At 34.3% G+C, this 20464-nt stretch overlaps 1 protein-coding gene across 6 annotated transcripts in view; it reads right to left on the reverse strand.

The window, feature by feature from the left end:
- NOL4 (nucleolar protein 4) overlaps nt 1-20464 on the reverse strand; it is a 409767-nt gene that overhangs the window by 53400 nt on the left and 335903 nt on the right. For all 6 annotated transcript variants that reach the window (XM_036824082.1, XM_036824088.1, XM_036824085.1 and 3 more), the window contains one exon: nt 2461-2641. In XM_036824082.1, the coding sequence (XP_036679977.1) occupies nt 2461-2641 (181 nt within the window). The remainder of the gene's footprint in view (nt 1-2460; nt 2642-20464) is intronic.

Consider the following 20464-nt stretch of genomic DNA (forward strand, 5'->3'; position numbering starts at 1 on the left):
CTTTTGTTTATGTTTTCCTTTTCTGGTCTTGGACTTGCTCTTTCCTGCTGATGTGCTGTTCAAATAAAAATAAGAGTTGAAAACAGCTGAGAAGGCTCACTAGCTGGCTTTTGAAAAACTGAATATACACTTAAAACTTAATTTTTTTTTCTGAAATAAGCTGCTTTCTTTTTCTCTTCCACTTCAGGCACCCGTCTTTTGAGCTGGAGGGCAATTGATATAGACTAAATCTCAGTGATCCTGTCCTTACAGGACCTTTAATTTTAAGGCAGACCAAAGACCCCCAGCCTTCCAGCAGAAACACTCCTGAATACACTCGGAGCATGTTTCTAGTATTGTAGAGGTAAGTAATTTTCTAGAGTATATACTCATTTGATACTAATAATGCAATTCCCTCCCAAATATATTAGAAGCTCATCAAGCCTAATTCAAATTTTCAAATTGGTCTTTGTTTCCAGGCATTTTCAGTGGAAAAAGATAGGAAGTATGTTTTTCTTTTAAAACAAAACTACACTGAGCTCTCAATGATACTACCTATTCAAATACAAGATTATGGAGTTTTTGCTTAAACTTATTGATTTCACATCTGTATCTACTTTGCCCTCTGCTGAAAATCCCAGCTTTCGCTGACACCAACATAACTACAAATTTGCTTTAAACTATAATACACAGACAACAGTTGCAAAAGAATAATATCATTACTGAAAATAGTTTAAGGTTTTATCATTAGCTTTCACGCTGTGGTGTCAAATTATGACTTTCGAGATCACTTAGAAAAGTTCCTATCTATGGGGCTGTGCCAACCACTCATTAAACAGATAAAGTTCATTTGCATAATCTTTCTTTCAATATTAGGGATTCTTAAAATCAGATTGTTTAATAATTATGTAAATATGCAAATTGTTTCAAAGTTAAATTTACAAAACAAAGTATGAAAACCAAGTATACTCAGAGAATTCTGGCTTGTATTCCTTTCTTCATACTGTTCCTCCCCCATTCCTGTCTCTACGTAAATTTTAAAAAATTATATGTGTCCTTCTTTAATGAATGTTAGCATACTATAAGTACTTTTCACTATCTGGAGTATATAAAGATACCTTACTTTTTATAGCTTCATGTTATTCTCTTATTTGGATGCACTATAATTGAATCAACTAGCCATCTCTTGATGGACATTTTTATTGGTAACCCTTTTTTTGTGCATTTATAAATAACACTGTAACAAATAGCCTTCTGCATATGTCTTCTTGTATTTTTGCCAGTGTATCTTTGAGATAAACTGCTAACGAGATTCCTAAAGAGATTGCTAGGTCAAATGGTAAATGCATATTTAATTTTCCTAGATATTGTCAAGTTTACTTTAAATTTCTGTATTTCTACAAGCAATGCATGAGAGTACTCATTTCCTCCATAGCGTTGTCAAAGGAATATTCTGTAAATATTCAGACTTTTGTTAATCTGACAGAAGCTGAATTTCTCTTATTAGGAGTGGGTTTGAGTAGCTGTATTTAGGGGACATTTGCATTGCTTTCTATGAGAACTGTGTGTTCATATTTCTAGCCTTATTTTTTAAATATGCAGTTTTGAGTATTTCTTTCTTTTTAGAAGACCTTCACGTATTGGCCTACTAACTCTTTGTAGTATAGGAAGCTAATAACTTTTTAGTTTATCACTTAATTTTTACTTTATTTTTTTTTGTCATGCAAAAGTTGTGTCTGTGTGTGTGCATGTGTCTAATTAAACTTATTTTTCCCTAGATTTTAAGTATAGTTTAGGAAAGCTTTTCCTACAACCCAGTTATAAAAAGTTCACCCATGTACTGTATTCCTAATATATGTATGGCTTTATATTACACATTTGGAATTTATTCTGGTATATAAGCTCAAGAAATTCCTAAAAATTTACCAAGCACGAGCCTGTACAAGCTGGTTCCAGTATACCACTCACTGCTGGTGGGACGCGCCATTGTCACTGACAAGCTGTTGGCTGGAGATCCATGGATTGTTTCTGTGTGTTGTTTCAGTTTGTATCTTCTTAGGTATAATGACTGTGTATGTTTCATCAAGTCAATAAAGTTCCTGGTGCCTCAAATTTTCCAAATTAAAAACCTCTTCGAACATTGAGAAAAGGTGTCATTATTTTTGACGAACAGTACATTACAGCTTCAAGGAAAGAATGTATAACTATTTGGTAAAAAAACGTGCTATTCTCTAGTTGAGATTTTTTGAATATAAAACAGCAATCATTCAGTTGCATAATAGTGCTGCTACTTTTAGAAACAGCAACTGAATAGGGAGATGTCCTTGTAGGGAGATGGACATTATGTGTTAAATGGTCTTGTTTTTCACAGATTGGCACTGACTACTGCTTATAACACTTCATTCAATTTTTTTTTCTCAGGTTTAGGGAATTTAATAACCCCAAATGGACACAAAAACATAATATGTAATAAAGACTCACCACTACTAGAAGCATCGTTCAGATTTAGCAGTCCCCCTCCGAGCCCTCTGTAACTATGGTAACTGTAGGTCCCATTTCCGTTGATGTACAACACCTCCTGGGAGCCTGAAACAGCTGAGGTTGAGTAAGTGCCCTGGGCCGCCTCTGGTTTACACTGTTTGTCAGCTGGAGCAGATTCATCCTGCAATGACAATAGTATTTCATTATTTATCAAATCACTGTGCTATTTCACCTTGAACAGGACTATCTTATTGTTATCTACATGTCTGCATTGAACAAGAAGAAAAATATAGTCAACGTTAAGTCAGTACATATGCACATTTTCAACAACTTTGCTGAAAACTAAAAAAAGGAAAGCAAAGTAACAATGTGAGACAGATTGGAGATGGAACAATTTGCAATTTCGAACTGAATTTAAAATTACGTGAAGAGAGTTGTTCACAATAGCCAAGAGAAGGAAGTAACCTAAACGTCCATTGACAAATGAATAAATAAGGAAAATATGGTATATAAATACAATGCAATATTATTCAGGCTCAAGAAAAGAAGAAAATCCTGTCATCTCCTACAACATGGATGAACCTTGAGGACAATGCTAAGTGAAATTAGCCAATCACAAAAAGATAAATATTGCATAATTCCACTTATTTTCGATAAATTAGTCAAGCACATAGAAAGTCGAATGGTGGTTGCAACGGTCTGGGGAGGGGGAGGGGGGGAATTGTTTACTGTGTGATTCAGTCATGCAGGATCGGGGGAGTGGTTCGGGGGAGAGGGATCTGTTGCACAAAAATGTGCATGTGGTTGAAAATATTGGAAATTGTTGGGAGGGTGAACTTTACATTAAAAAATTTTAAAAAAAATTTAAAAAGAACTAGTTAGGTTTAAAAAAATTACATGAAGAGAAATAACAATTTGCAAAAAAAAATTTGCAAAAATTGGCTTTCTTGAAATTCCTTTTTTTTTTTTTTTGTAGTTTGCTCTCTCATGTGCTCTCTCTCTCTCTTTTATTTTATGGCTATAGGAAAATTTATTGTGTGCTGATTCCACACCAGGCCCATTACATGCATCACAACAGCCTGACAAAGACTTGAGTAAACCCAGGCTTTTCAGCTTGTTTTTCTTTTCTTAAGTTGCACTAGTGTCTACAAACCATGCTTCCAAACTTCTAACCAATGAAAGTTGTATGGACACAAATTATAATTGGCAATAAATTGTATATATGTTCATAGCAAAGCAGATTGAATGAATTTCCCTTCAGCTGTGAGTTTATAAAGTCTAAAATATATACAACATATATGACTTGTCTACTGCATTCTTCATCATTTCTTCTTTTTTTAATACGAAGGAATTAGAAACAGATTTCTAATAAATTCTTAAGAGTGTTTTTCATAATCAGAAGTATTTTTCAGCTTATAAATTTAGAGTGCATGTTTAGGGAAACAAACTTTCAAATACATTTTTTTTTTTTTTTTTTTGTGGCATCAAGTACTGGAAAAAGAGGAAAAATGGAATAAATTTGCTCTATGGACCCAGTAGTATTGCTATAGCCAGAGATATTCTAATGTTTCATGTAGTGAAAGCATTGCCATGTCTATAAGAACTATGAAGTTATGACTTTGCTCTTGTTCTTCTGATCTTTTCAACTATAACTGACCTATTCAACTCTATTACACCCAGCTGTAGATCTTAGACGTGATTTATAAGCTTTTCATCTTTTCATTTCTAGGTAAGTAAGATTATGAAATAAACAGCAAAATTCCTCAATGTAAATTAAACTGAAAATAAGAATTTTCCTAGCATTGCCTTTAAAAAAAAACATGAGCGGATGTAAATTGGTATATGAACTAGAAAGTCTAATTGTAATTCTTTGCTTTTAAACCTTAGAAATCCCTGTGAAGGTAAATTACTTTAGAATAACACTCTTTCCTGGGAGAAACTGCATTAAAGAAGGGACCCATACACAATCAGATTTTATTGGTATCACTGGCTTTACTATTTAGACTGGGAAGACAGGAAGTTCCAGATTTTTTTTTTTTCTTAATACTGAAAGTTGCTCTTTGCTAAATACCCAACAGTGGTGGGTTTTAGACTGTGGTTCTCTACCAAAGAAGATAGGGGGCCTTCACCAAATTTACCATTTGTAATATGGACTTTTTCTAAAGATATAACAATATATATGTTTTGGGGTTTTTTTGTACTATGATGAAATTTTATATTACAAATAGTAAGGGAACTTAAATACTCTAAGATATTGAAGATGATATTTCCAGGAATCTTTGGTTGCTGGAAGCCATAATAAGTAGGTCTAAGGTAAATAATTGTAATAATTACAGTGCTACTGTGAAAAATAACTATTAATAAAGCAACATTAGTGGTACAGAAACATAGCAACGATTTGAATTTTAGAATCTGTAACCAGCTGTCTTTTAAATGGCATGTTACAATGACCGGGTGAGTGGAAAATGGTCTAACCAATGATGATTACCCCTCATGCAGTATCCAAAAGTCTTTCACAAAGGTACAGTAAAATGGTCTCCCATCTATGAGTGCTCATCTCCTCCCTGCCTGGGGATAGATTAATATGTGTATTATTATATATATATATATATATATATATATTATATATATATATATATAATATATATATATATAATATATATATATATAATATATATATATTATATTATATATTCTTCCATACTAGAATACAGACATATTTTATATATTTATTGCTTGTGAAATTAGCAAAGCTCATCAGAAGATTGATAGATGAATCTGTGATATTTACATGGGTGAATTTTTTTCACACATATAACTTCTATTTCCTATAAAGTAGTACATCTCAAACTACTCTCCATGGCTTCTGGGGAAATGCCTCAGAGTCTTCCTGAGACTATGGGACAAAGGCATAGAGATATGCTTTCATATTATGTCTTTCCTCTTTACCCAGACGAGCAGCTCTGTCTGCTCTCTTCTACACTCATAAAATCACTGCATCTAAAGCATTATGAAAAACCACTGGGCTGTGCAGTATTCTTTCTGTAGAGGCATGTAGCCATTGCAACTCTGAAAGAAGGCAAATTATTCAATACTTCAAAGCAATTTTGAGGTTCTTGAGAAGGGGCTAGCTTCAAACCCTCAAACAATTCTACCACTAGTGTAACTTCCCAGTTTCCTGATAGAAAACAACTTGGGCAGCATGATAAAATTTGAGTCTCTTGTTTGAGAAAATTCATGGCTATTATGATACATACCCAGTTTATTTTTCTGTGTTTGGAAAATGACAACAGAATATACCCACAGGAGAAGAGTTTCTTAATGATGAAGAAAAAGGGAGAAGGCATTGTCTCCACAATGTTTTCTCTCTGATTCTTTGTATGATAGAATTAATTTGTATTATTAAACGTGTTATTTTTTAAATGTGCCTCAGTCTTTTCATTATTAACTGTTATCCCAAACCACAGTAACTGCACTGAGCAGGCAGATAATTAATCCTATTAATAATCAAAACAGGCCTTGTAGGGAGTCATTTGTAGTCAAACACAGATTTGCACTATTAATGTTTTGGCAGTCCACTATATGTTGAGAAATACAATGTACGAAAATCCCAGTAATATCTGTGCTGCAGTGTATTTTTGCGAGAAGTTTAATATGAAGTTAATTCATGTTTTTCTTGTGAATGATTACTATTATTGGTTTCAAAGAAAGCATAAAAAAATAAGTAAATGACATAAAAAATAAATATCCCCTGGAGTCACATTTTATCTCTGTAAGCAACGTTTAATAAACATTAGTTCCTAAAGTTCTCAAATTTGACAGCTTGCCCCCGAGGTTGCTATGAAGATTATTTTCAAAAGAGGATAATATTAATACGCTACAAGACTGCATATCTAGGCAATGAAATATATTTTATTCATCAAAAACTAGAAAAAATCCTATCCCAGATTTTATTAGACATATTTCAAATTTTCTTCAAAAAAATTCCATTAAAAAAGATAGCATCGATATGATGGAATGACCATCAGCATTGCACTAGATAATACAGAGTTGTTTTGATTCAGATTTCTTTGATTAAGAATATATAACAGATGAAAGAAACAGTTATGGTGACTTTTATAATTAGGCTTTGGCCTTATCAATAGATATTTCCTTTATGTATATAAGTATGCATCTCAAATTTAGGAAAAAATTGGGCTTAGAATAGGATGGGGGATTACTTACAGATGGATGGCAAGATTGGAATGATTTAGAAGAGTAGGCATTGTCTACTCATTACCCTCTCATCCACACACTATTCGGGAAGATTGGTTTGTACTCCTTTGTACTCTATCCGTAGAAACTGGAAAGGACAAATTTGAGTTTGCTGAACCTGATCTGGTACTTGGACCATACGGATTGAATTCCTAACTTACTTCAGCTGCCTAAGGAATCCTTTACTCAGGTACCTTACATAGACATGTTTTTCAAAATTAAATCTGACTGGTTCCACTCAACTTTTTGACAATAGGTTTCAAAAAAAACATTGCTTTTATATCTCCCAAGAATTCCACTTTTTCTTAGCTTTTATATTCTCTACCATCTGTTAAATATGCTGTATATTTTCATTAACTTTTCTCTGCCTATAAAGATTATCAGAAAATTCCAGTAAAATTTTCTGCTTGATTCAATAATCCAGATACCTTTCTTCTGTTTGCCTTTTACCTTACATTGTTATAGCAATTGGAGTTTGCAAGGCATTTTTGCATCAGTATGGAATTACATTTTTAGTTCATCACTGAGATCGTCAGGGTACCAGTGATGCACCTTTTTAAGGTAAAAAAAAAAAACTTGCATAGACCTCAAACAAGCTTATCACTGCAAAATATTAAACACATGGATAATTCAGGCATCAATTTGCCTGAACTTTTTATTGTTACTAGACTTCTCCTATCTTTACATGTTCTTTGTAGTCTGTCTATAGAAGCATTTTTACTTTAAATTACTGCTCTAAATGTTCTCTTTGCCCTTTAAGCATGGATGAAGGGAGGGAGTGCAATTTATTTCACATATAAACTGCTGGAAAACATCTCTACCTTCTTCTTCCACTTGATAGCAAGTGTTCCAGAACTAAGCACATGTGGCTAAGAGTTTCCAGGGAAATTCATAAAAGATCTGAGAGAACCAGAGCTCTAATTTAAACTGCTTTCCTGCTAAGAAAAAAAAAAAAACAAACAGTCTGCACTAGAAGTAAATGTGATTATTACTTGGGATGAGGAGAAGTGATTTATGATGCCATCAAAACACACACACAAACACTCACACATATAACACTCAGGGAGTAGCTTCTTTCATATGGTTAAGAGCACCCATACAGTCTCCACTTGTTGGCCACACAAATGATTAAGATGCCAACACAGAAGACTGTTCTTTGCAAAGACGCTCCCAAACTCACTGAGAAAGATAATAAGGGAAGACATGTTTTGACTAAATCTGAGTAGCCTAATAATAAGATCTGAAATAACAGAGTAAACAGATTTGGTTTCCAACTTAAGAAATGAAAATCATAGCAGGATAGCTTTCACCTAGAGTTTTATCAGTGTTCCCAGAATAGGTTATGTTAACAAACTCTCTTTGTAGCAATACTTACACACACACACACACACACACACACACACACACACACACACACACAGTGACATGATTTTATAAACAATAAATGCTTGCGAACTATTGACTTAAAGAAAAATACAAAATAAATACAGTCCTCAACCTGATATGTAAGGATACATGGCTGGCAAGAAGTAACCCAGTAGCTTGCAAAGCCATCTACTCTAAAATTCTTCCTGATGGCCATAAAGTTTTGTTAGTAAAAACAAAAGCTGAGACTTAGCACTCTTAAATTACAATCTTAAATGTAACACTACGCTATTTAGTTATTGACCAAAAAAAATCAAATTTAAAAAACAGATGTCTTTATTTCTATAGGTTTCTAACACTTAATTTTGAGTTCCATTGTTAATATGACCAAAATGAAAATTTAAAAATAATGTTCCTTTGAGGTCCTAAAATCTGATTGCAGATATAATTTTTTTGGTCATCGGTTTCATATGTGTAGCATAATATTTTTCACCTCAGAAAAATCAGTTTTGACAAAGCAGTACCAAATCGGTATTTTTCACATTAAATTGTAATAAATTTTATGAATAAAAAAGATTTTCTTCTAATCATAGTATCTTTGTTTCTCCTGAGTTCTCATCTTTTAGTTATTTTTTTAAATCTACATTTAAAACAACTCAAAACATCTTTGACAAAAATCCCTTTATTTGCAGTTGGGCTCTTTTGATTAAAAAAAAAAAAAACAACTTCCTTAAATCATTTTTTTCTTAATCCCCTTTAATACAATATTCCCTTTTGGTAAGATAGTTGCAATACTCTATCTGGTGATTCTATGGCAGACATGGTTTCTGATATTACCTATATAACTGTTACTCTCAAATTCTCATTTCCAGTTTCTGCCTTCCCTCTGAGGTTCATGCCTGCATTTCCTATTATTCAGTTATGCCCATTTAACACTTTGAAATTAAATTTCTCTTTCCTCCAGACACCCCTTGCAAAAAATTTTAATTAAAAATCAAAACAACACCTGTTCTATTACCAATGTTTCTTGTTCTAGTTACTGCATCATGCCAAGATTTTTTTCTTCTCTTATACAGGCTTCCCTCAGTCAAACAATAACCAAGCCCTCTCAGCTCCATCTTGGAAATGACCCTTATTGGCATGCATCTGAGAAACACTCATTGCTAATACATAATCCAGAGTACCATAATCCCTCATTTGGGCTATCGTGATAACCCCCTGACCAGTGTTTGCCCCTTCACATCTTGTCCACATCTTCTCAAATGTATCTTTTAAAAATCACTTATGTTGATTTCTCTTTAAAAGTTCCCAAGATTTCTTGTTTCCTAGAGAACAAAACCCAAAGATCCTGGCATCCAAACCCCTTCAGAGTTTGAGAACAATCTTTCCAGCCACATCTTCTGTCACTTCCTCTCTTGCACTCTATACTCTGGTCATAGCTTAAACTGAAAAAATAAATCTTACCAGTGTAATATTCTGAGTCACCTAAATTGCCGCATATGTGCACTGACATACAGAAAGTTTCTCATCTATAATTATTTTATGTGTCATAGCATCTGATGATGGTTTGTCATCTAAATTTTAATCTTTTTTCCAAAATTTTCACATATGTATCTAACGATGAATAAGAAACTAAAATTTGCTTAAAAGTTTTTTAGTACTTTTTAGAAAACTTTTGTGTGAAATCAAAAAGTGTTATGTAGGTACAGCAGACTTACATATGCCCTTCATCAAAAGTAAGGAGGCAAAAGGATGGTATTTTCCTTATAGTCTAAATTCCAGATTAACAACTATTCTCCCTAAATCTCTAATCTATCCCCCAGACACCCTCAAACAAAAGAAGTAGGACCTATTTATTTGAAATTATTGTATCTCTTCTACTGTATACAATTATCTTTATGAAAAAAATGCAAGGAAAGAAAATAGAAAGTAAAAGATGTCATAGAAAGAGAACAAAGACTTCAATTGTATATATAAATTAGTTCTCAGATTGCTAGAGATCAAAGACCTTGAACCAAACATCCTACTGAAGATGAGGTCTAAAAAAAACACCAACACAATTATTCTAACAATTAGAAATTTCTCCAAAGCAAGATTCTAAACACTATAGCTATGTTAGAATATTTAGCTATAAAAAATATTACAGCTGAAATCAAATCCAGAACAAATAAGTATTACAGTTGTAATAAAAATTCAGAACAAATATTTTTAGCAATTAAACTTTGAGAAGCACAACAGAGATCAATAATATATATATATTTTTTTAGAGCAGTTAACCGTTAGTAACTACATAAGAATCCTATTAACATGGTGATGTCAGAAGATTAAGGCTAATACCAGCATAATGGCCAACTAGCGTATGATGTTGGGCAGCCTGGAGAGGTGCATTATTTTAGCAACAATGTGATCAAATTTGATACATACAGCAGAGTTTTAAAGGGATTTAATAAGTTTCTGCTAGTTAATTTTAGTCTGATAAAAAGATTATATTTTTTATTTTATTTTGTCCACATATAATAACATGTATATATATTATTGTTTAATGCTAAAATAATCTCATAAGTTTTAGCACTGTTTTTGACTGTAACATTTTTGCTCAGATCAAATAAAATTAACACATGCCACTTCAGAAGATAAATTAAGAGAAACAAACTTTCTTTTCATTTCTGTGAATATCAGTTTTCCCAAAGTACAAGATCAGGCTACAATTTATGTTAAAACTATGGTTGAATACGTTGTCACAAATGGCTACATAAACCGACAAAACTCAGGCCAAGTACTTTAAAAGTGACCTCTCAGATATGATTTATTTATCCCCAATGTCAGTTACCCAAAATCTTCTAGGTATGATTCTGGAAGTCTTTACTACTGGCTTCAGAAAATTAGACTCAACTGGGAAAAAGAGCTTTGAAAAATACAATGAAAGTTTTTTAAAAAAAAACTTGGCCATGGCAGACAATTTTCATCTTTTCCTATTTCTTTTTGAGTAAGTAGAAAAACTTGACTAATGATGCTATTTCAACAGGATGTTGGGAGGTAATCATAGGTGGTTTCAAAATTAGAAACAGGTGTGCCAGCATGGTTGAATGAGCAGAACAAAGAACAATCCCTTCCGAATGTCACTCTACATAATAGATTCCTTCACGGCTACTTTTAATGAACATTATGAGCAGTCAGATAATAAACATAATTCCATCTGAATTATATATCTTGAAGCAGCCATATAATTGAGATCTTAATTCCTACACACGTTGAAATAAAAGCTTACAGGTTATTATAATTTAATTTAAACTGGGTGTAAAAATTACCCATCCATTTTGATACTTCAAGTATATTCATTATGAAATAGTCAAACTAAGGTAATTAGAAAAGCCATCAAAATGGTGATGCCTGAATCACAGAGTGATAATGCTTTTATATTTATGTGAAAATAAATTTCAAAGGGAACGTGTATGAAACAACATGAAATGATCTAAAAATAATCTAGTGATGAATTTAAAACGCATCACTTAAGTCTGACTACATGTTGGTGTTATATGTACACATAAGTAAAATATGTTTTTTGTTAACTTTCCTCTCCTTAATAATACTGCTTCTGATTTACCATGGACAGTGTTATACGTATATAATGTTCTGATTTACCATGTTGACTGTGGGTGGAGGGTATCTAGTAAGAAGAGAAATATCGTTGTTGACATATTTCTTCAAATATCAGATATAAAGTTTATAATTTTATTTCCATCTACAATGAAAAACTAATTATTCAAGAAGTCAGTAATTTTTAGGAGTTCTGTACTCTAACTTCTCAAACATACACACAAGTAAACCCATTAGTGTTCTTGAACGTACTTGTATTTGAAGAGTAGTGGTAATATCTTCCTTAAGATATTGGATTACTTTACCCTACTCCATAATAAATTTTGGTAGAAACAGGATAACTCAGCTTCTTTTTCCCTTCCATTTTTATTCTCCTGGAGTCTGCTAATTTCCCTGCAAGATTTCATCCTGTTTATGACTTCATCTACCTCTTTACACCAAAGACCTCTAAATCTAAATCTGTAATTAAGACCTTTTCCCAGGTCTGCATTTTCAAATACCTACTGCACATAACTAACTGCATGCCCCACAAGTGCATCCCACTGAGTATGTATGTCAAAATTATACACTTTATCTTCTCCGACTCTTAATTCTCCAGCCATAATTTGCTCTGCCTTCTGAATTCTTGATTTCGATGAATGACACCTTCATCTATCTCTGTAGTCTCCTGAGACAGAGATTTGTGCCATATTCAACAGGCCCCTTTTTTATTATCTCATATGTACAAGCCAGGACAAAATCTTATACAGCCATTTTATTTCTTAGTGAATTATTTAAACAATGTTCTATTGAATCCCTTCTAGTTACTGGGCTACACATTCAGCAAAGTAGTGGAGATAGATCCTCAGATCCCTGCCCTCAAGGGACCTATAGAGGTATGAGGCAGGGGAGAGACTAGACAAGAAGAAGAAATAAAAAATATAAGTTATAATACTAAGTTCAATAGTAGTAACCATTAAAAATGAAATAAAATAGAGTTATGTAAAAGAATGATTGGAGATAGGTGTTCCAGAGGGTGTCTTTCTGAGAAAAATGCATATGCCAATCAGCCAAGAAATGGAATGATAAAGAAGAGGCAGTCATGTGAAGATACAGGGGAAGAGGGTGTGTGTGTGTGTGTGTGTGTGTGTGAACATTGCACTGAAATCCACTCTACACTTGATATGAAATATTCCTCGTATCCAAAGATCTCTATGATCCCTGGGGTTTGGTTAAATTAGGTAAACATCATATAGCTTAGACTAGAATTTGCCTTACAACAAGAAATTGTAACAACACATGCTTTTGCTGGTACACTGAATATTCTCAATTTTCCCCTCTAGATGCACTCTCTAACACTGCTTCCTGGGTGTATAACCACCATGAACTTAACAGCTGGGCTCACCTGCTCTCTGGCTGCTAGGGTTTCATCAACAGGAAGCCCTGACAGGAATTTAGAGAGGAGAGCAGGGGGTATTTATCCCCCAGTACCCTTTCCTGCCGTGCCATGGTCTGGGAGCTGCTGTGCTCCTGGATCCTATAAGACAGCCCCTCTCCCATGGCTTTGGTTCCCATCAGGTTCTGGTAATAGTTCCCTTCCATTGCTCCTCCAGGCTTGCTAGTCCTAGAGTACTTCACCATCTCTTCTTGATTTCCTTGGCCCATCTCACCCCTATGTAAATTGTCCCTTTATTAAACAGTCTCCAATTACTCTTTTGAACAGGTTACCTGCTGGAACTCAGAATGACACAGTTCTGTTCACTACTGAGCCAACCAGTGAACTACGAGTACACTTTCTTTATTCCCTCAGTATTAACATTTTTTTGTGTGGTGTATGTATTCCAAAACACTATTTTTAATTGGCTAGTATTCCAAGACACTATTACTAATTTTCCCCAAATTTTCTATCACAAATATAAAACCTCTTGGAATATTTTCCATATCATCAAATCCATCAGGGGTTCCATCAGTTCCATATTCCCCCTCTCCTGGAACTCTTTATCCTTTTATTCCAATCTAGAAAGAGGATTCTCTAGGTCTGCGACATAGCGTCATTCTCCATATCTTTTTCCCTCTCTCCCATTTTGTATTTTCTCTTCTTGGACTCATTAACTTCTTCCTTGGGTTATGTTATTGTTCCAGCGGACAATGTTCTCCAGTAACCTTCTGAAAAAGGCTATACATAAGATAGACTCCAGAAAATTATTTTAAATTATTTTTACCCTCATGCTTGATTGATAATTTGGCTGGATATAAAATTTTCTTCATTATTTTGTGGGTTTTGCTCCCATATTTTTTAGTGTTGAGAATGGTTTTGCTGGTTAACATCGTCTGGCTTTATGATTCTTCATATGTGACTTTTTTTTCCCCTCCTTGGAGCTTGGAGTTCAAATTTGTCTCTCTATCTCATGTGCTCTGGAACTTTCATTGTGATGTGATTGACGTAGGTTTTTTTGCATTTACATGTCCTGATAACTTTATGGGCTCTTTCATCCTGCTAATGCAGCTTCTTCAGTTTTAAAAAAAAAAATTATTTTTGATAATTCCTTCCTCTCTATTTTCTCTATAACTCTAATTATCCAGATGTTGGTTCTCTTAAATTGATCCTTCAAAAAAAAACCTTTGTATTTCATTTTCCATTCTTTGTCTATTTTTTTAAATTTCTGGGTAATTTCCCAAATGGCCTTCCAATTCCTTAAACACTTTTTGACTATCATGTATATTTTTTATATTCCAAGAGTTTGATTTTGTTTATTGTTCCTTTTCATGCATTAATTTCTCATTTTGAGAAAATACCTTTTATTTTTTTAAATCTTTCTGAGGATATGAACTGTTTTGCTTGACAATTTTCTTCTGTTCTTTGCTTTGCTTCTGATATTTGAGTGCCAGGATCTATAGTTCTTTCCCTCTCTGGCTCCTCAATTTTTGAGAGAAGAATTCTAGTCTCCCTAGTGGAGGGAATAACTAGGCTGTCTATTTTTGGAGCTAAAAAGTGAAAAAGACCTGTAGCAGAGATATGTAATCTTTAGGTTGAAGAATTTATTTTGCCCATTTTCAGTATATTTTTCTTGCTGCTATAACTGGTATCCCAAGGTTTTGAGCTTTTTGCCTCTATTTCTCTACAGAATAAACCTCTTATCTCCTTCTTGGGTGGGAAGAAAAAGAGGTCTCCTGGTAATACAGAGTTGAGGAGGGCGTCTAGGGGGTCTAAAAATCTTCTCGGATACACTGAATCAATTCTCTTACTTTCATATTCATGTAACTCCACTTTCTGAAATACCTGGTGCCCTCAGTTCTTAGACGTTCCAGGGTCTACAGGGATTGAATGGCTCCTTATCAGTATCTCCTTACAGTCACTTGGAGGTCAGATTTCCATTTTCCAAAAATGAGGTGAATCTCTCATCCTTTCCTGAGTCCTCCCTCATTCTCTACCTCTGTGTAGATCTAAACTCTTTATTTTCATTTTCAATCACTTTAGTAGGGTTTTAGTGGGGTAGAGATAAAGGCAAGGATTCAATTTTCCATGTCAGAAGACATGTACACTTTAAAACTTTAATGTATGTTTTAGATTACTCGTAGGAAAAGTTTGTGAAGCAAGGCAATATGTTTAGCATTTGGAGAGTTACGTTAAGTGTATCTTTTTATTTCAGATTCTTGCCCTTTGAAATGGTTTTAATATATGAGATGGCAAACTCTATCTGAAGTTCTCTTTGATAGAAAAAGAAAATTTAAGATACGTAAGCAGAAAAATCACAGTTTCTATTATAATGGCAGTGTAAGTCATTAAAGTTTATAAATTAAACATTTTAAAACTCTGTTAATAGTGGTAAGAGACAACACCTAGTAAACTTATCTCATTTTCTTTGTGAAAGAACTATTAATAGAAAGGCAGATCATGGTGACTTTCTATACATAAAACAAGGCATGTGGCAAAATAAGGCAGAGTTGCTGAAAGACAGCACCATGAGGATGATTCACATCTAATAGAATGACCACATCCAAAGACTAGTGAACAAATTGGTGCAACAAGAAGAAAGATCTTTAGAAGGTATGCCACAGGGTTTTGCCCTAAGCCCTATGCTATTCAATATTTAAATTGAGACACATAAGTACAATGACGAAATACTGAACATTCAGAAACAGGATGTGAAGAAGGAGGGAAAACACTAAACAATGGGGAGTCAACAGCCACAGGATATGAACAACTTCATTATAGGCTAATACTTTATAAGACAAATTTAACAGAGCTAAAAGTATAGCCTTACACTTAAATCTAAAACATGACCTATACACACAAAGTGAGGAAGAAATATAACATTAGCACCTCTGCAAAAATGTACGGTTATAATTAATTAAAACATTTATTAAAATATTTATTGAGCACATACAATGTGCAAGACACTGCCGTTATAGTGAACGATACAGACAGGAAGTTTGCTTCCAGTGAACTTACAGGTTAGCATGGGAAACAGGTAACACTTCAGATTTAATTATAATTGATTTAAGTCTAGCAATAGAGAACATTTAATATTAGGAATGCATAATAGGAGACTTAACATACAGATGAATTAGACAAAAATATCTAATGTCATCTTAGGCTGAATTAATAAAAGTATATAATGCCTAGAATGTGGACCTGCTGGCAATTAATTATTCCTTGAATAAAGAATGATGCAAACTCAAAAAAAGAGAGAAATATTATATTATCAGGTAATATTTATTGGGCATTTACTATATGCCAGGAATTGTGCTAATTGACTGTCATATTATCTTGATCCACCCATCCCAATGAATTAGATATTGTTAAACTCTCATTTTATAGATTGAAAAGACAGAGGCACAAAGGTTGCCAAGGGACTTATCCAAGTTCACACAGTGCTAAGTATAGTAACTGAGATCTAAATGTGGGAACTCTGTGTAGTGTGCAGGCTTAACTGATGTGCTTGGCTGAGCAAGTCAAGGCTTCCTGGGAGCCGCACTATAAGCCATCATAAACCAAATACCATCCAGGTGGGAAAAACCAGGTTGTTGGAAGATCTCAACACTTTATAATGAAGTTAAAGGAACTGAAGGTATTTAACTACAGAAGACAAAAAGTAGTATTTGTTTTTTTCATCAGGGAATTATCATTATAAGGCTTACTCTGTCAAACACTGCTGGGAACTCTTTTACAGGTGTCTAGAACAGGTAGAGGGAAATTGGTAGCCAAAGCAGATCTTACCCACTCAGTGTTCCACAGTATAAGTTAATTTTGTTAGGCACTTAAGACACAAAAGGCAGAAAGGAAAGATGGCTCGCTACATCATTTTAATATCCAATGCTTATGTATTTTAATGGGAAAGAATGTGACAATAGAATTGAGAAATTTTTCAAATAAAAAATATTCTATTTTCTATCTGTTTACCTAATAAATAATACTTACTATAATGGATGCTAAACATTAAGTTTTTTAGCATGCCTAGTACTAAATATATCTATTTTTAGGCATATCTTCAGATGTTTATAGGCAAAAATTAAAGCTTGTTTTTTAATATTTTAAAATTTGCCAACTGCCCTAAACTATAGCTTCAAATAAAAACATCATCCAGGGGCTTCCCTGGTGGTGCAGTGGTTGAGAGTCCGCCTGCCAATGCAAGGGACACGGGTTCGAGCCCTGGTCTGCGAAGATCCCACATGCCGCGGAGCAACTGGGCCCGTGAGCCACAACTACTGAGCCTGCGTGTCTGGAGCCTGTGCTCCGCAACAAGAGAGGCCGCGATAGTGAGAGGCCCGCGCACTGCGATGAAGAGTGGCTCCCACTCGCCGCAACTAGAGAAAGCCCTCGCACAGAAACGAAGACCCAATGCAGCCAAGAATAAATAAATTAATTAATTAATTTAAAAAAACCCAAACAAACAAAAAAACAAAACAAAAAGAAAAAAACAAAACAAAAAATCATCCAATTATTAAGGAAGGATTGTTTTTATTCTAAAATAGCCTTTAAAAATAAAATTACGCAAAGTGAAAATAATGGAACTGCACAGGATATTTCTCCATGAATTCAGCCTTATCTCCACTTCAAAACTCCTCTTTGTTGGGATTTGTTCCGTTTGTTTTAACACAGGCACTGTGCAGGAGGCTGGATTTGTTGATAAGCAGTTTTTTTTTTTTTTTTTTTTTTAATTTCAGTACAAAATCACCAAGGTAATGAATAGTTTTTAATTTCCAGGAGCCTAAATTATGCAAAGGAACTACAACTTTCTTTCCTCCTCCTTTACCTTTCATGTGCCCTTGCAAAGGGAACGATGGGATACAGTTCTGTGTATAAACCAGGGAACAGCATGTAAGAACATTCCAGTGCTCATCAGAGGCTCATCCAGAGTTTCGGTAAAATGCTGGGCCCTGCCCTCTACCCTTTTGGTCCTGGTGTCTTTGGGTGGACAAAAAGGTACAGTTCTATCTGCCCTGCAGAGTCCATCTAAGTAAGGTTATATTAATCTTTGTAAAGCTCTTTGAGTACTACAGAGTAAAATGCTGTATAAGTTGGGTATTTAGCAATACCCACCAGAAAAACCAATACAATCTTCTTCAATTCCATAGAAGGCTAATTTAAAAATGAGGACCTCGTTCTAAGATGTATGCCTTTTCGGGGTTGCTCACTGAAGGCGGCCTTTTCCAAACTGGGCTCACTCATTCCTTCTATTACTTTTTTTTTTTTTTAACATGTTTCTTGGAGTATAATTGCTTTACAATGGTGTGTTAGTTTCTGCTTTATAACAAAGTGAATCAGCTATATATATATATACATATATCCCCATATCCCCTCCCTCTTGTGTCTCCCTCCCACTCTCCCTATCCCACCCCTCCAGGTGGTCACAAAGCACCGAGCTGATCTCCCTGTGCTATGCAGCTGATACCACTAGCTATCTATTTACATTTGGTAGTGTATATATGTCCATGCCACTCTCTCACTTCGTCCCAACTTACCCTTCCCCCTCCCCTTGTCCTCAAGTCCATTCTCTATGTCTGCATCTTTATTCCTGTCCTGCCCCTAGGTTACGCACAACCTTTTTTTTTTTTTTAAGATTCCATATACATGTGTTAGCATACGGTATTTGTTTTTCTCTTTCTGACTTACTTCACTCTGTATGACAGACTCTAAGTCCATCCATCTCACTACAAATAACTCAGTTTTCTTTCTTTTTATGGCGAGTAATATTCCACTGTATCTATGTGCCACATCTTCTATATCCATTCATCTATCAATGGACACTTAGGTTGCTTCCATGTCCTGGCTATTGTAAATAGAGCTGCAATGAACATTGTGGCACAAGACTCTTTCTGAATTATGGTTTTCTCAAGGTATATGCCCAGTAGTGGGACTGCTGGGTCATATGGTAGTTCTATTTTTAGTTTTTTAAGAAACCTCCATACTGTTCTCCATAGTAGCTGTATCAATTTACATTCCCACCAACAGTGCAAGAAGGTTCCCTTTTCTCCACACCCTCTCCAGCATTTATTGTTTGTAGATTTTTTGATGATGACCATTCTGACGGGTGTGAGGTGATACCTCATTGTAGTTTTGATTTGCATTTCTCTAATAATTAGTGATGTTGAGCGTCTTTTCATGTGTTTGTTGGCAATCTGTATATCTTCTTTGGAGAAATGTCTATTTAGGTCTTCTGCCCATTTTTGGATTGGGTTGTTTGCTTTCTGGGAATTGAGCTCATGAACTGCTTGTAAATTTTGGAGATTAATCTTTTGTCAGTTGCTTCATTTGTAAATATTTTCTCCCATTCTAAGGGGTTGTCTTTTCATCTTGTTTATGTTTTCCTTTGGTGTACAAAAGCTTTTAAGTTTCATTAGGTCCCATTTGTTTATTTTTGTTTTTATTTCCATTTCTCTAGGAGGTGGGTCAAAAAGGATCTTGCTGTGATGTATGTCATAGAGTGTTCTTCCTATGTTTTACTCTAAGAATTTTATAGTGTCTGGCCTTACATTTAGGTCTTGAATCCATTTTGAGTTTATTTTTGTGTATGGTGTTAGGGAGTGTTCTAATTTCATTCTTTTACATGTAGCTGTCCAGTTTTCCCAGCACCACTTATTGAAGAGGCTGTCTTTTCTCCATTGTATATTCTTGCCTCCTTTATCAAAAATAAGGTGACGATATGTGTGTGGATTTATTTCTGGGTTTTCTATCATGTTCCATTGATCTATATTTCTGCTTTTGTGTCTGTACCATACTGTCTTGATTACTGTAGCTTTGTAGTATAGTCTGAAGTCAGGGAGCCTGATGCCTCCAGCTCTGTTTTTCTTTCTCAAGATTGCTTTGGCTATTCAGGGTCATTGGTGTTTCCATACAAATTGTGAAATTTTTAGTTCTAGTTCTGTGAAAAATGCCATTGGTAGTTTGATAGGAATTGCATTGAATCTGTAGATTGCTTTGGGGAGTATAGTCATTTTCACAATGTTGATTCTTCCAATCCAAGAACATGGTATATCTCTCCATTTGATTATATCATCTTTAATTTCTTTCATCAGAGTCTTATAGTTTTCTGCATACAGGTCTTTTGTCTCCTTAGGTAGGTTTATTCCTAGGTATTTTATTCTTTTTGTTGTAATGGTAAATAGGAGTGTTTCCTTAATTTCTCTTTCAGATTTTTCATCATTAGTGTATAGGAATGCAAGAGATTTCTGTGCATTAATTTTGTATCCTGCTACCTTACCAAATTCATTGATTAGCTGTAGTGGTTTTCTGGTAGAGTCTTTAGGATTCTCTATGTATAGTATCGTGTCATCTGCAAACAGTGACAGCTTTATTTCTTCCTTT

Source organism: Balaenoptera musculus, chromosome 14 (genome assembly GCF_009873245.2).
Source record: "Balaenoptera musculus isolate JJ_BM4_2016_0621 chromosome 14, mBalMus1.pri.v3, whole genome shotgun sequence".
NCBI classification, from domain to species: Eukaryota; Metazoa; Chordata; class Mammalia; order Artiodactyla; family Balaenopteridae; genus Balaenoptera; species Balaenoptera musculus.